The sequence below is a fragment of the Podarcis erhardii genome, assembly GCF_964252035.2.
Source record: "Podarcis erhardii genome assembly, chromosome: 6".
In the NCBI taxonomy this organism is placed as follows: Eukaryota; Metazoa; Chordata; class Lepidosauria; order Squamata; family Lacertidae; genus Podarcis; species Podarcis erhardii.
The window spans coordinates 15,962,671-15,975,815 of record NC_138510.1 but is presented as its reverse complement, the minus strand read 5'-3'; the positions used below and the strand labels follow the sequence as shown (position 1 = coordinate 15,975,815).

At 48.2% G+C, this 13,145-nt stretch overlaps 1 protein-coding gene across 3 annotated transcripts in view; it reads left to right on the top strand.

Moving 5' to 3' along the window:
- The first annotated feature begins 201 nt into the window (after positions 1-201).
- The window catches only part of TFAP2C (transcription factor AP-2 gamma), a 32,788-nt gene continuing 19,844 nt past the window's right edge, over positions 202-13,145 (top strand). For 2 of the 3 annotated variants that reach the window (XM_081867902.1, XM_081867900.1), the window contains exon 1: positions 9,370-9,634. In XM_081867902.1, coding sequence (XP_081724028.1) covers positions 9,587-9,634 — 48 coding nt within the window. In that variant the 5' untranslated portion in view covers positions 9,370-9,586. Of the gene's footprint in view, positions 363-9,369; positions 9,635-13,145 lie in introns of those variants that run through there. The other variant, XM_081867901.1, reaches the window with a different exon arrangement.

Here is a 13,145-nt window from a genome sequence, read left to right as displayed (position 1 = left end):
GACAGGGCAGCCCAGGTAGATATCCATCAACTCGCCACGAGGCTGCCAGATGATTACCCAGGAGTTGAAACCAGAAGGAATCAGAGCTAGCAGGAAAAACGAGGAATGCTCCTGCTTAAAGGGGGGGGGGGGGCGAGAGAGGGATTGAGAGAGCAAGAGAGAGAGAGAGAGTAGACGAGCAGGTATCTGCGCAGGCGCCTAGTTCAGCCTCGCCGTGCGCCCAGGTGAAGCGCTTTGGCTGGGACTCCACTTGAAGAGGCAGCTGCGTGGGGTTTCAGTCCCCCCGCCCCCTCCTGCCGTCGGTTCCTGCTCAAAGCCCCACCGGGTGGCTCATGTCTCTGCTAGGGAGGATCGACTGGCAAGTAAGTCGCCTTCTTTGCTTTTTTTTCCTCCCCCCAAGATCTTTGCAAGTTATGGAGGCGGTGCGGGGTTTGGCTGGTGGCTCAGAATGTAGGAGTTGGTTGGGGATGATCAAGGGTCTTGCTCGGCTCCTGGAGCTCTGAGCCTTCCACAGGTTAGAAGTTCCTTGGAGGCTCCACAGAAGAGCTCGGGCTGTGTTGGGGAAGGGAAAGGGGTTTGAGGAATTTCTTTCCCAAGGCGGAGAACCTCGTGGCTTTCCGAGGAACTTCTCGCGCACGTGGGAGAAAGTTTGGTCCATTTCGCTTTGAACAGCCTGGTGTTTAACAATGCGCCCACATATATATTCTTAGCATCGCACCGCATTGAGAAAAAACAAGGAGAGGACTAACTTTCACGGAAAGATGCAATCCTTGCACACCATTACCCGGGAGCAAGTCCTGTGGTACTCAGGCATCGCCCGATCCGGTGCGCGTACGACTCGGAGCGTTGTTTACTCCGTTGACTCGGAGTAAACGCGCGTAAAAAAGCCGTCGCTTGAGTTCATCGGGACTTACTCCCAAGTAAGCCTGCCCAGGGCTGCAGCCTTAAGCCTCTTTGCATTCCTGCCTGCAAGCCTTCTTCTTCAGGGGCAGGGGGCGCCACGTTCTCTGCGGTGCCCCCAACTCGCTCAGCCACGCTGCAGAATGACAGCTCAGATCGGCCCGAAGCCAAAAGTCTCCGGTTCCAGAGAATTGTGGATGGGCCGGAGCGGCTGAGCTATCTTAAAAGAGTAACACGTTGATTGTGACACAAGCTTTACTGGTCCATAATACATTTGTTAGTTTTTAAAGGTGCCACAAGACTTTTTCTTCTGGTTTTGCTGCAACAAACTGCAAGGCCGCAGCCCTGACCTCAGTTACTTGGGAGTAAGCCCCGTTGAATTCAATAGGGCTTACTTCGGAGTAGGCACGGCTAGGATTGCCCTGTAACAGGGCCATCCCGCTAGAGTTGGGGAGGAATGCGTGTACGCATACTTTATCCTGGACAAGCGCAACTTCTGAAAAGACGTGTAGACCACTTCATTTGACTGGTCCAGGAAAGCTTATGCTATAAAGTGGCTAGTCCTTAAGGTGACCCCAAGACACTTGTTGCTCTCCAGCGGTTACTGCAAAAAAACCAGTTAGTCATAAGAAACCACCGAAGTTAAAAACCATGCGCGCCTCGGAAAGCCTCTGTAGAGACAGCAAAAGGATGGTTTGTCTGGAATTGGGAAGGTTCTTCTGGAATTCGATGTATCATTCGATTTCCAGTGTCTGAACCCATTCGATCTTTTCCCAGAAGGAAATCCGTTCCTCCAGTCTAGCTATTTCGAGGCTTGTTCTACGAAATGATTTCAGTGCTTCCTGCGATCGATAGAGAATTAACATTCAGAGCAAGCAGGGAGGGGTGTACCACTTTTCCCCTCCCCACCTCTCGGCCCTGCTCCTGCGTTTCTCGAGCCAGCCTGAAGCCCGGTGTTTCAGTGTCTGAAATTTGTCCTGAGGCAGGTGGGGAGAAGCGACTCCTGTTGCAATGCTGGGCACTAGAGCAATTCCTCTGGTGTAACTTGAGTGCAAGTCTAACCATGCCTACTCGGAAGTAAGGCCCACTGACGTCAATGGGGCTTACTCCCAGGTAGGTGGGGGTTAGGGTTGTAGCCTTAATTCTGAATGAATACGGGAGTGAGCAGGCTGTATGTATTATGAGCTCTGCATAGCAGGAGCCGGGCTCGTTCAGAAACCCTAAAGATGGGCATTTAGTGATAACTGGAGCAAGGAGACTAGGTAAGCTTTTGAACCAAACAAATATCTTCGTCAGGGAGGTAACCATTAAGAGATTCCTTTGCCCGCAGTATTTTTGGTTGGGAATCCCCAATTCTTTCTATAGGGCAGGAAAATAGCAATGGCGTTTGGAACACCTCTTTTAAGCACATGGTCACTCACCTGTTGCAACTGAGGAGCATCTCCCTTGAATTAGGAACCTCCCAGTTTACTATTGACATTAATTCACCCCCCCCCCCCAATATCGGTTTCACCCTCAAATCCATCGTGGGTTTTCAAAAAGCGACTGTCCTTCCGCCCAAGAATTATCCTCTAATGTATCAACACGTCCATGTTGAATCCTTTAGTTCAATGGGCATAAAATTTCCAAGCATATCACTTAGAAAGGGGAGAACATTAACCCATCCCTCCCTGAACTTGAGAATTATTCCACAGGAGCGTCTCTATCTGGCCAACTCATTGTGCGACTGTACGCAATTAAGCCTACAACCCCAGGCTTGCTTACCATTGCAGCCAGATCCATTGACCTCAGTGGGGATTACTTATGAGTAGACATGTATAGAGGTATGCATTGCACATGGGCCTACATTTGCATGTCAAAAGCACAAACCCTTTAGTGTAAAAAGATACATCTTCATATTAATTATACTTCAGCATAATTACAGCAATATTATTATTATTATTTTAAAAAATCACTGTGACAGATGCTTTTAAAATATGCTAGAATTTTTGCACTGTCAGAGGCTTTTGACTGGTGTAAATATGTTCCATGGGACTTCAGTGTGCTTAAAATTGCAGTCTTTATCTTGAATACATATCCAACATCCACTTTGTTACTAAGAATCTCTCTGCCCCCCACCCATTATTTGCATAGTGCTTTAGTTTCTTTGTGTATCATAATTAATGGGATTAGCTGCGACGGAGCTATAAATATATTGAGGATGCTCCTGTCCCATAGCACGCAAATGATGGCTCTGATTCAGGCAACTCCTATATGTATTTACCATCGCTTTAGAGCTGAAACGTTAACGTTTAACTCTTGAATTTGGGAATGAATGGGAGAAAGAACGCCAGCATTAATTCAATCACTCGTCACTGATACATTTAGAACAAGTTGGATAATTTAATTTGGGGTGATGGTGGGGTTGTGCTGGAAAAGAGCCAAGCGAGCAGTGAAAGGAAAGAGGTACTTTGGGTGGGGTCGAGATCTTCAAACCTACCGGAGAAGGTATAGAAAAGGCAGCCGGTGGTCCAAAGTTTTAAAAACAGTGGGAGTTGTTGTGTAAACGTAAAACTGGTTCTCAATTCTTTTCCGCGGATATTATGTCTCTCTCCCTCTCCCCCCACCCTCTCCAGTGTGTAGGCAGGGTCTGCAAATTCAGGTGGTTGAGTTTTGGGGGACATGTTCTAAATTCTGACCAAAAGATCCAATTTCCTTAGGTTCTCATCTTGAAAAGTTTACTTGATTTGTTTTTTTAAAAAATGAACTTGCTTTTGCCTGTGCCACACACATATGAAGGTTCTATTGAAAGAAGTGCGGATTATTTCTGAATGGATGTACTTAAGAGCTGAAGTGGGCAGCCCTAAGATTACTTACCTGGTAAGAAGCCCCACTGAATTCAGTGGGGCTTTCTTCCAAGTAGAGAAGCGCCGGCTTCCACTCCTAAAATGGAATTACATGCACACTGATTTGGGAGAAATTGAGCACAGTGGGGTTTACTTCTGAATGTAGGATTGAGATGATTTACAATTTGATTTACAATTGATAATGATAGTTGAATCTCCTGAAGCCACTTTATAACTTCACAGGTAGCTCTAGAGGCATTTGTTTTAACACATTTCTGCTTCACCTTCATGTCAATTTAAAAACAACATATCGGACTCTGAGCCTAACTGCACTTACAAGGAAGCAAGCGCCATTGGTTTTAATTTGAAACGAATTAGCTACTGAATGATATCTTTGCTTTTTCTTCAAATACATTCTGTCTCTTCTGGCAAAACAAAAAATTCCTTCCAGTAGCACCTTAAAGACCAACTAAGTTAGGTCTAGGTATGAGCTTTAGTGTGCATGCACACTTCTTCCGATACCTCTTCAGATACTTCTTCAGATACTTCTTCAGATGGTATCTGAAGAAGTGTGCATGCACATGAAAGCTCATACCTAGAACTAACTTAGTTGGTCTTTAAGGTGCTACTGGAAGGAATTTTTTGTTTTGACTATGACAGACCAACACGGCTACCTATCTTCTGGCAAAAACAGACAATAGTCACCGTTTTCACACGCAAGCCCACAAAAGTTTGCACCATACTTTCAATGGGTATCTTACTGCTTAGTAAGCATACAGAGATTCCCAGTCTTTGGCGATTTCATTTGAAACGAGTGGGACTCAATTCAAGTTGGGAGTTTTCAAAAGGTGAGGAATTCTCCTTCAACCTTTCAAAGGAAACCAGCAGCACAATCCTAACCACCACTATTCAGAAGTAAGTCCTATTGACTTCAGTGGGACTTGACCGGCAGGGTAAGTGGGGTGAGGATTGCAGCCTGGCTGCAGTCCTATGAACACTTGTCTGGGGATAAACCTCATTGAGCTCAGTGGGGCTAGACATGCATAGGCTAGCACTGCAAGAATGCCTCCTGCGCATGCTTAGTCTGAAGTAAATGCCACTGTGTGCGCCCTAGTAAACGTGCTTGGGAGCTGCAACATAATTCTGGTTTTTGTTTTAAAATAGGGTTGAACTATAACCCCGCTCAGTTTTGAAACGTCAGCAAGGATTGATACTCGATCGAAGGTGCTCTGAACTTTGAAGCACCCCTTAAAAAGAAGAGCCAACTGGCACCCCTAATTTGGTTCTACTTAAATGGCAACCTTTAGGAGTCCCCCCTTCTCATATTTAGACTGTTTTGCAGGAGATCAAAATAAATGTATCTTAAGGGGATGATGGTGGTGATGGCGTGTCACTTCTGAGGGGGGTTTAAGACTACCTGTGTCTTTCTTGCTGAGATGCCTAGCCTTAATGACGCCAACTGCCTGAGAGACGTAGGAGCTGAGTGAGCTTCACCTTTTTTACGGTTAAACGAGGATTATTTTGCCCTTGCTGGGCCCCTGTCACTGCTAGGATTCAGCACCTGCGTGCCAGATTGACAGATAACAGGGCTGGGGAGAATCATGCTGTGATTAGCTCTTCTCTCCGCCCCCCCCCCTCACCCCGACCTCCTTTTCCTTACCTGGTCAGTGACATCGCTCTGGGAATCTTCACCTGGTCAGTTTCAAAGCTGGAAGGGCAGGGGGAGCTATGAGCCAGATCGCAGGCTCACTTGAACAGCGTGCCTTTCGACTGGACCACTTCCGCGTACCATTTGAGGGATCCCAAGAGAAGAAAAAGGCACAGCTGAACAATGTAAATCGACCAGTTTTATTCTAAAGGGGAAGTTTTCAATAAAAGGTCTAGGGAGTGTTATTTAGTGTGGCACCTTAAGCACTCCCCCCCCCCTCGCCCAGGTCAGAGAAATCCAGGACGATTCCACTACATAGTTCTTAAATACTTGGAAAGAGCTCTTTAAATTTCCCCTCTCCACGTTAAGTCCAAAAAGCTGAAGGGGTGTGTGTGTGGAATGAATGAGGATAACTGCTTAGGTCAGAATGCTGCAATCCTATGCATGTCTGCCAGGTCTGCTCAGAATTAAATCTTACTGTATTCAGTCGCTTTACCCGCAGGTAACGGGGGCGAGTGGGTTACCCGCCTCCCTTTCCAGTCAAGAAGGCTGAGTTGTAGATACAGGAGCGCGACTGAACAGAGGAGAAAACTGATCGCCTTTTTAAAACAACACCATCCCTTGTTTACAAAAAGTGTATTTCATCCTCCAGACGCCAGATTAAACACTTTAAATACTTTTTAAAAAATTATTTAATCTGAAAGGAGGTGCGATCGTTATGCACACTTCCTTGTGAGCAAGCCCCGTTGGACTAAAGTGGGGCCCATTTCTGAGCAAACATGCGCCGTAAATCGCTTAGATGCCCCATTAACTTCGTGGACCACGCCATAAAAAGCTTATAAAATCCCGGAGAGGGAAATCCAAATCGGAGGTCAATGCTTGAGTTTCCGGCGTATGGAACTTGATTGAAATGGAGTTAAGTGTAAATGTAGCTGGATCGTAGCTATTTTAGCTGGTACCTAAGTGAGTTCCCTGATTTCTGTAGCATTTGACTTCCAAGGAAGCACGTTATGGTTAGAATTGCATGTGGGGCACATTCCGGTCCAGCTGACAACCTGTTCATACCTTGTTTGGAACGAAAGTGGATGAATGGAGAAAGGAAGCTAACACGTGCCCCCGAACACATTTTATGGAAACCTCCATTGAGATAAAGGAGGTTTTCCTTCAGCGCAATGGAGACAGGGACCAGCCTATTATTCGAGAGAAAGGCCATGAATATTAACTTCATATTCTGTAAAACACCGGGAACGTCAGTCAGTGCAGAAAAGGTGGCGTACGATTTTATTTGTAGTTTTAAAAGTAAGGAAGCAGTTAAAAACAGCCGTCTAGTGGCGCCTTTAAAAAGTTGCATGCGTATTGTGGCATAAGCTTTCGTGGATTTAGATCTGTGTTTCCAGTATCTTTGCAGTGTAGTTTGCCTTTCGCTATATCGCTGGGCTGCCATCCTAACTCCGTTTACCTGGGAGAAATCCCCATTTACACCTGAGCAGACACGGCTAGGACTGCGCTGCAGATCCGCGCGCTTCCAGACTCTAGTAAGAAATACAAATTCAGGACAATAAATAACACCTTTGATGGAAAGCTTATTTGTCTCTAAAAAGGCGCGCTCAACCCTTTTGCTTTAGCAAATCCCTTAAAAAGAAAGAAAGATGTGCATGCAGAACGAGAGAGGTGTTTTAGGGTTTGTTAAGAGGATTGTATACTCAGCCATAATAAATGTGTTCGGATATAGATGCCACAAGACCCTGTTTTATACTCTACTGCAGAGAGCGCAGGTAACTTTCAAAGTTCTACTTAGGGAGTCTATTCCATTCATGTCATCGCTCTTAAGAGTGTGACTGGATTTTATCTGCGCAGATTGTAGGCACAATGGTGAGCCTGGCATTATCGTAGGTTACTGCGAGCCATTTATGCAATTTTTTGTTTTAAAAAACTGTTAATCTTGTCAGTATCTTTCCCTTTTTGTAACTGTCCCCATCTCAGGAATTCCGCGGTGCATTAGGGGAAGGGCGTTAAGCACAAAGGATGCTTTTGTTCGTTCGCAAGCTTAAATTGTTAATATTTATTATTATGCTAAGTCGAGATTTCTCCATCTAATCAACCCACGCTGCAAACACAGGAGGCTGCCGTTAAGGCCACTTGCCGGAGATTAGTTCTACCGTAGGGCGAGCTCTTAGCATCCGCCCAGGCTTGTACAAAAATCAGTTGGAGAAAGAAAACCCCGCGCTTCGAGTCAACGAAAAACAAAAGGGAGTGTGGTGGCACCTTGTAGGACTAGCAGATCTGTTGTGAAAGTGGGCTCTAGCCATTCGAAGCCTGCGCGGTGCGCCACAAGGTACATGTACTGTTTTACGTTTGCTACAGCAGGGCTGCCGAATAGAATTTTTGCAAACCAGTTTACCACCATTGCTAGGATTCTATTTCTTTACAAACAAAGGCCTTCCCCGGGATTTAGTGCGCCTTACTCTTGTGTAAACGTGCATAAGATTTGCAGTCTTCCGAGCCAGAAACGCTGCCCTTTTCTTTCCTAGTCAATGAGTTTAGGATCAAGGCAATAGTCCCGTTTGATGTCCGTGGGCTGATAATCCAGACCGTGGGCATATTTGTAAGAAAGACCCAGGAATCGTGAACAGTTGCTCCTGTCTCAATTGGGCCAGGTCCCAAATAATGATAGTCGTTTCTTGCCCAGGGAGGAAAAAAAAAAAAATCTCATGTCATAATAAATCTGTCTTTAACGTACCGCAAAAATCCCTTGTTGTGTTTGTGGCAACAGCCTAAGGCTGCAAGCTTTTGAGTATTTATCTAGGCGCGAGCCCCGCTGAACAGTGTCACTTACTTCCGAGTAAGCACTCATGGGATTATATTGTAACAAGCGCGCACGATCCTAGGGGCCCAGCAAAATTGGTTACGGCGACCTAGCTTTGCATAGGATCAGGCTGCAATACGGCTCTTAACTTCGGCGGTAAAATGTGAGCCACTCGCAAACTATAAAAAGTAAAGGCAGCCGTCTCTGGGTGGCGGTGGTGGTTGAAATTCAAAAGCGGGTAATGCCTTTAATTAGACCAACCAAAATATCGTCAAGTGGCGATCCAAGCTTTCCTGGTTCCCTAAGGGACAGCTTATCAGACGTAAGATGTTCTTGAGCAAAACACCGGCAGCTAAATTGTGGCGAGAAGCCGGCCTGGTGGAAGGGTATTGCCCTAGTTTATGGGTTTCGAGATTAAAACACGAAGCACATCAAAACTAGACTTAAAAGTAGCGCGCTGTGCGCAAGGCCTTTAAAAAAAGGAGCGGATGGCTTCGCAGAGAGCAGGCGAACGACCCACATAAATTCCCTTTGTGGTTTCTCATCTAGCCGTGTATTCTGGGAACTATTAACACCTATGTTAGCTTCTCTTCTGTGACCCAGAGCAAACTCCCCCTTCTCCCTTTTGGGGCGGGGAGGCAGGCAGGCGGGGGCTACTGCTGCCTCGGTTTTCTTGTTCTCCGCTTGCTCTCTCTCTCTCTCTCCTTTTAATGCAGTTTCCAACTCTTTCCATCCGGTGGTTGGCTTGCTGTGCTGCCAGCATCCTCTTCTGGCCAAAGAAGGGTTAACTTTTTTTCTTGGCCTTTTAATTTTTTTTAAATAAAACAATATTTTGGAGACCCTTCCGCGTCTCGGCTCCAGCTCCAAACGTGCATGGCAGCTTGCAGCGCTCTCCGTCGTTTGCGTGCGCGCGCCCTGGGTAGACATTTGGCCCTTTCCCCGCCCCCTTGCTAGCCATGCGTGTGCGCCTTTGGGCAGCCTGGCGCTTTCCCAGGCGCGCGTGTGTGCGCCTTGGAGACGCTCCAAAGCCGAGAGCGCCAGGGGGGCGCGGCTTGCCGAGAAGCGGCTTGCGGCTCCTTCGCTATTGGCTAGCTTGGCGCCGCCTGTCAGGGGAAGCCCCCGCGTCCCGGGCCGTCCCTGGGGAGGAGCTATGCTAATGAGATTGCCATTAAGGGGAGCCGGTGAAAAGAGGCTCAGTCACTTACTTCCCGGGAAGTGAAGTTCTCTCCCCTAGTCTGCCTATATGCCTGCCCATTAAAACAGCCCTTTGAAGGTGGCGGGGAAGAGCTGCTCTTCCCCCCCGCAGTTGCTGGATTAACGACTTTTGGGCTGGGACGCCCTTTTGTTTTATTTTTATTTTTTGCCCTCTCTGGTTTATATTTTAATTTTTGGGGGATACTGGACGCCATGTTGTGGAAACTAGCAGACAATGTCAAGTACGAAGAGGACTGTGAGGTGAGAGCTTAGGGCTGTGCACGGGGCTAGTCCTCAGTGGTTTGGCTGGGGCTTTCTTTTCTTGGACGGGAAACAAAAGGGGCAGGCGGTAGGCGCATCCGCCGGTGGAATGGGGGGGGGGTGCTTGGATTGGAGCCTTTAAAGATGTGAGGATGGAAACAAGGGATTTAGAGAGAGTTTATTTCGAACAAAAAGAGGCCGCTTAGGCACTCTGGCCAGGCAGCAAATAATTGAAAATCGGTGGAGCTTGATTTGCTCATAAAGGAAAATAAGGCGCTAGTCCTGTTGAGGCATAAATTGTAGAATTAATTGATCGAACTACAGTTTAATACCTTGGATGCCTTTATTGCATTCTGACTTTAAATTCAAAGAAAACCATCTTGCGCGGGGCAGGGGGTGCAACAAGACATTATAGAATGGGGCGCTCTAAAACTTAAAATTGGTGCTTGGATCAAGTTAAGATGAGATGCAAGTTTGCATGGAATGAGTCAGCTTTGCTGCGGGAGCCGACTGAGGTGTTCGTCCCCTAATGAGATAATGAACCCCAAGCATTTTTACGTGGAATTTGCGCAATAGGATGGCAGTGTTTGGCAGCTTTCTGCTCTCTGGACCCTTCGAACTCGCAAGTTAATGGTCCCGGACCTTGAATTGTGTGTTAAAATAGCAAGAACCTCCGAACAATCCTCTCTCTCTCTCTTTTGTATATGCATATAATAAAAAAGATGTTGCAACCAAGGTCATCAAAGCTGGCGGAGAAGCTGCCTCGGGGGGGGGGGGACGTGATTGGCACCTCCCCTCTCCGCTTTGGAGGATGTGGCTACTGTCCTAGTCGCAGACTTTCTCGGTAGTAACTAAGCAGCACCATTGAATTCAGTGGGATTATGCCTAAATCACCCAATATTTTTTCGTTTGTGTGTTTTTTTTAAAAAACCCCAATTCCCGCTTACTCTAGAGTAGTCCTACTGAAGCTAGCGGGATTTCCCCCGAGAGAAACGGTTCCTTCAAGTACAGTAGTTGGAGAACTCAAGTGAGTCCCTGAGGGACATTTTTCTCGTGCGTTGCACCCCCAGCAATAAAAACGCACAGCATGGTCGAGGTCCAGAGTGTGGATAGCCGCGTTTGCGCAGCGTCTGGAATTCGTTCCAAGAGCGCGGAAACTGGAGACGGTATCCTAAGCGGCTGCGGTTCGGTGCGCCCTTAAAGCCTGGCAGTCGCAATGCGCTCAGGCTGAAATGGCATTTTAGATAATTCTAAAACTGAGTGGTGGGCGACCCCCCTTCCAAAACCTTCATTTTCCGACGGTAGTGGTCCTATCCTGGATGTGAGTCCCCTGGAAGTCATGGGGCTTTCTTCTGAGTAGACACCTCTGTGTGTACCCTGTTTGAGCAGAAAGAAGTCCCTGGTCTCCCCAAAACTTCAGGACAGGGTAGATCTGCCCTCCCAGAAAACACTGAGCAGTGATTTCCCCCTTTTGTGCTCCGACAGCGCGGCGTTCAGGAAGGAGCGGAAACGCTTAATCCCCTCCGAGCTGCTCCTGCTCGCCGTTCTTTTTTCCTCCCCGAGGTGAAAATCAGTGCAAACTTCCGCACGCTTTTTCGGCCGAGGTGCGTGCGTGCGCGCCCCGTCGGAAGTCCGCCCACGGCCGGGGGAGGGGGGCTGAAGGAGGGAAGAGCGAGCGCCGGAGATCTTCCCTCGGCGAGGCAAGCGCTCCAGCCTGTCGGACGGGTTCTGCCCAGCGCGGAAGGGAGGCCGCTCGCTCCTTCTTTGCCATGCGGGGAGGCAGCGAGGTAGGCAGGAGGAGAGAGACAGAGGCCCCGGGAGGGGATGGCAGGAAGTCGGCGGTCTTGGCATCGAAGTGGCGCCCGTGCCCTCTGGGAAAAGCAGCTTGGCCCGGTTCCTTTTCCTCCCGGGGGCGGCGCAGAGAGAAAAAGAGATGGATGCCCACGCAGCCGAGTTATACTTCGAGGACGGCTGCCCGGAGGGTTTGGTGGGAACTCTGGCAGGGCTCCTTCCCCTTTAAATCTGTGCGCGGCGGGCAGAAGTTCAACCGGAGAAGCTTTGTACATTGCTCTTATCCACCCTGCAAAAAGAACCCTCAAAAATGTGAAGGGGGGAGGACAACGGGCTGGTGCCTAAAGTCACTTTTCGTGTGGTTAAATTACTCCGCCCTACTTTCTAGCCAAGGGCCTTGTCCCAACTTCAAGTGGGGTGCGTAATGGGGTTGGACTAGATGACCCTTGCGAGCCCTGCCAACTCTGCAATTCTATGGCTGGAAACTGGTGTGTTCCGATCCTCTCAAAGCCTTGTGAGGAGCTCGGGTTGCAGTTAATCCGAATTAATTAATCCAGAATAAGGAGAGCGCTTTTTCTTTTTTAAAAAGCCCTTTCGGGATTGCCCCCTCTTACATTCCACGTAGGGCTGCGATAGATTAGGAGAGACTATCTCCTTCCCCCACCCGCTTTTCATGTAAACATTTCGTGTAAACCCATTTAGGATCGGAGCGCGAAGTGTATTGCACTGGGAATTCAGGCCTTCCCTTCCCAGCGATGATGCAGAAGGCTGCAGGAAAAGGTGCGATCCACAAGGCGCTCATGTAGGTGGAATTTGTTTGGGCGTTTTAAGGGACGCCCAGTAGCCTGCTCCTCTTTAACACGTCTGCCCCACAGCAATCGACGAGGCTGCTTGGCTTTTCCCAGTAAAGTGTGCACAGAACCTTTGCAGCAAGAGCCCAAACAGCGTTACTCGGGAGTAAGTCCCGTGTGCAGCGAGGCCTTCCCTCTGGCTGATCGGTGCACAGGGGGAGGGTGGATTTGGAATCAAGGAGGACACCGTTTGAGATTAAGCTGGGGGAGCTGAAAGGCCACATTAGGACTTTTTAGCCCCAGGCCAGTTACTGCAAAGTCCGCATCCCAATCTGAAATGGCCTTTTCTCGGGGAAGCGGAAAATCATCCCGTGGGCTTCTGCAGTCTTTGTTGCAGGAGGGAGATCCTACGGATTTGAACTGATCCCCTGATCTCTTCGTAGAGCTGCGCCTCTTTTAAAATTCACTTTTAGCTTCGGAGCGAGTCCCAGATAGGGACAAGGGGCAATGCGAGCCTCTGGCATGCTTACTTGGAAGTAAATCCCTCTCGCCCTACTCTGCGTGCAATGGTAAAGAGTGCAAAGGAGCGCAGCCGGAGTTGCAATCCTATACACACTGAACCTGGGGCTCAGTCCCGTGGATTTAAGCGGGGCTGACTTCTGAGTGGACATGGCCAGGATTTGCCCTACTATTGGTACAGTATAAGAAAATGGCAGGGTCGCCTGGATAGATATCTGGAAGATGAGGTGTGCAACTTTCTCTTCCTCTTGAAATGAGGTCCGCTTTCGCTTCCTTCCTGAAGGCTTCGGTGAAATCCAGCATCTAAAAGTCATCTCAAGTGCGCTTTGGCTTAACAATATCTATGAAATCCTGAGCGCGAGTTCTAGAGCGCAAGTCTTTGCTAAGCGCTGTTTTTCGCTTCTGTTTTG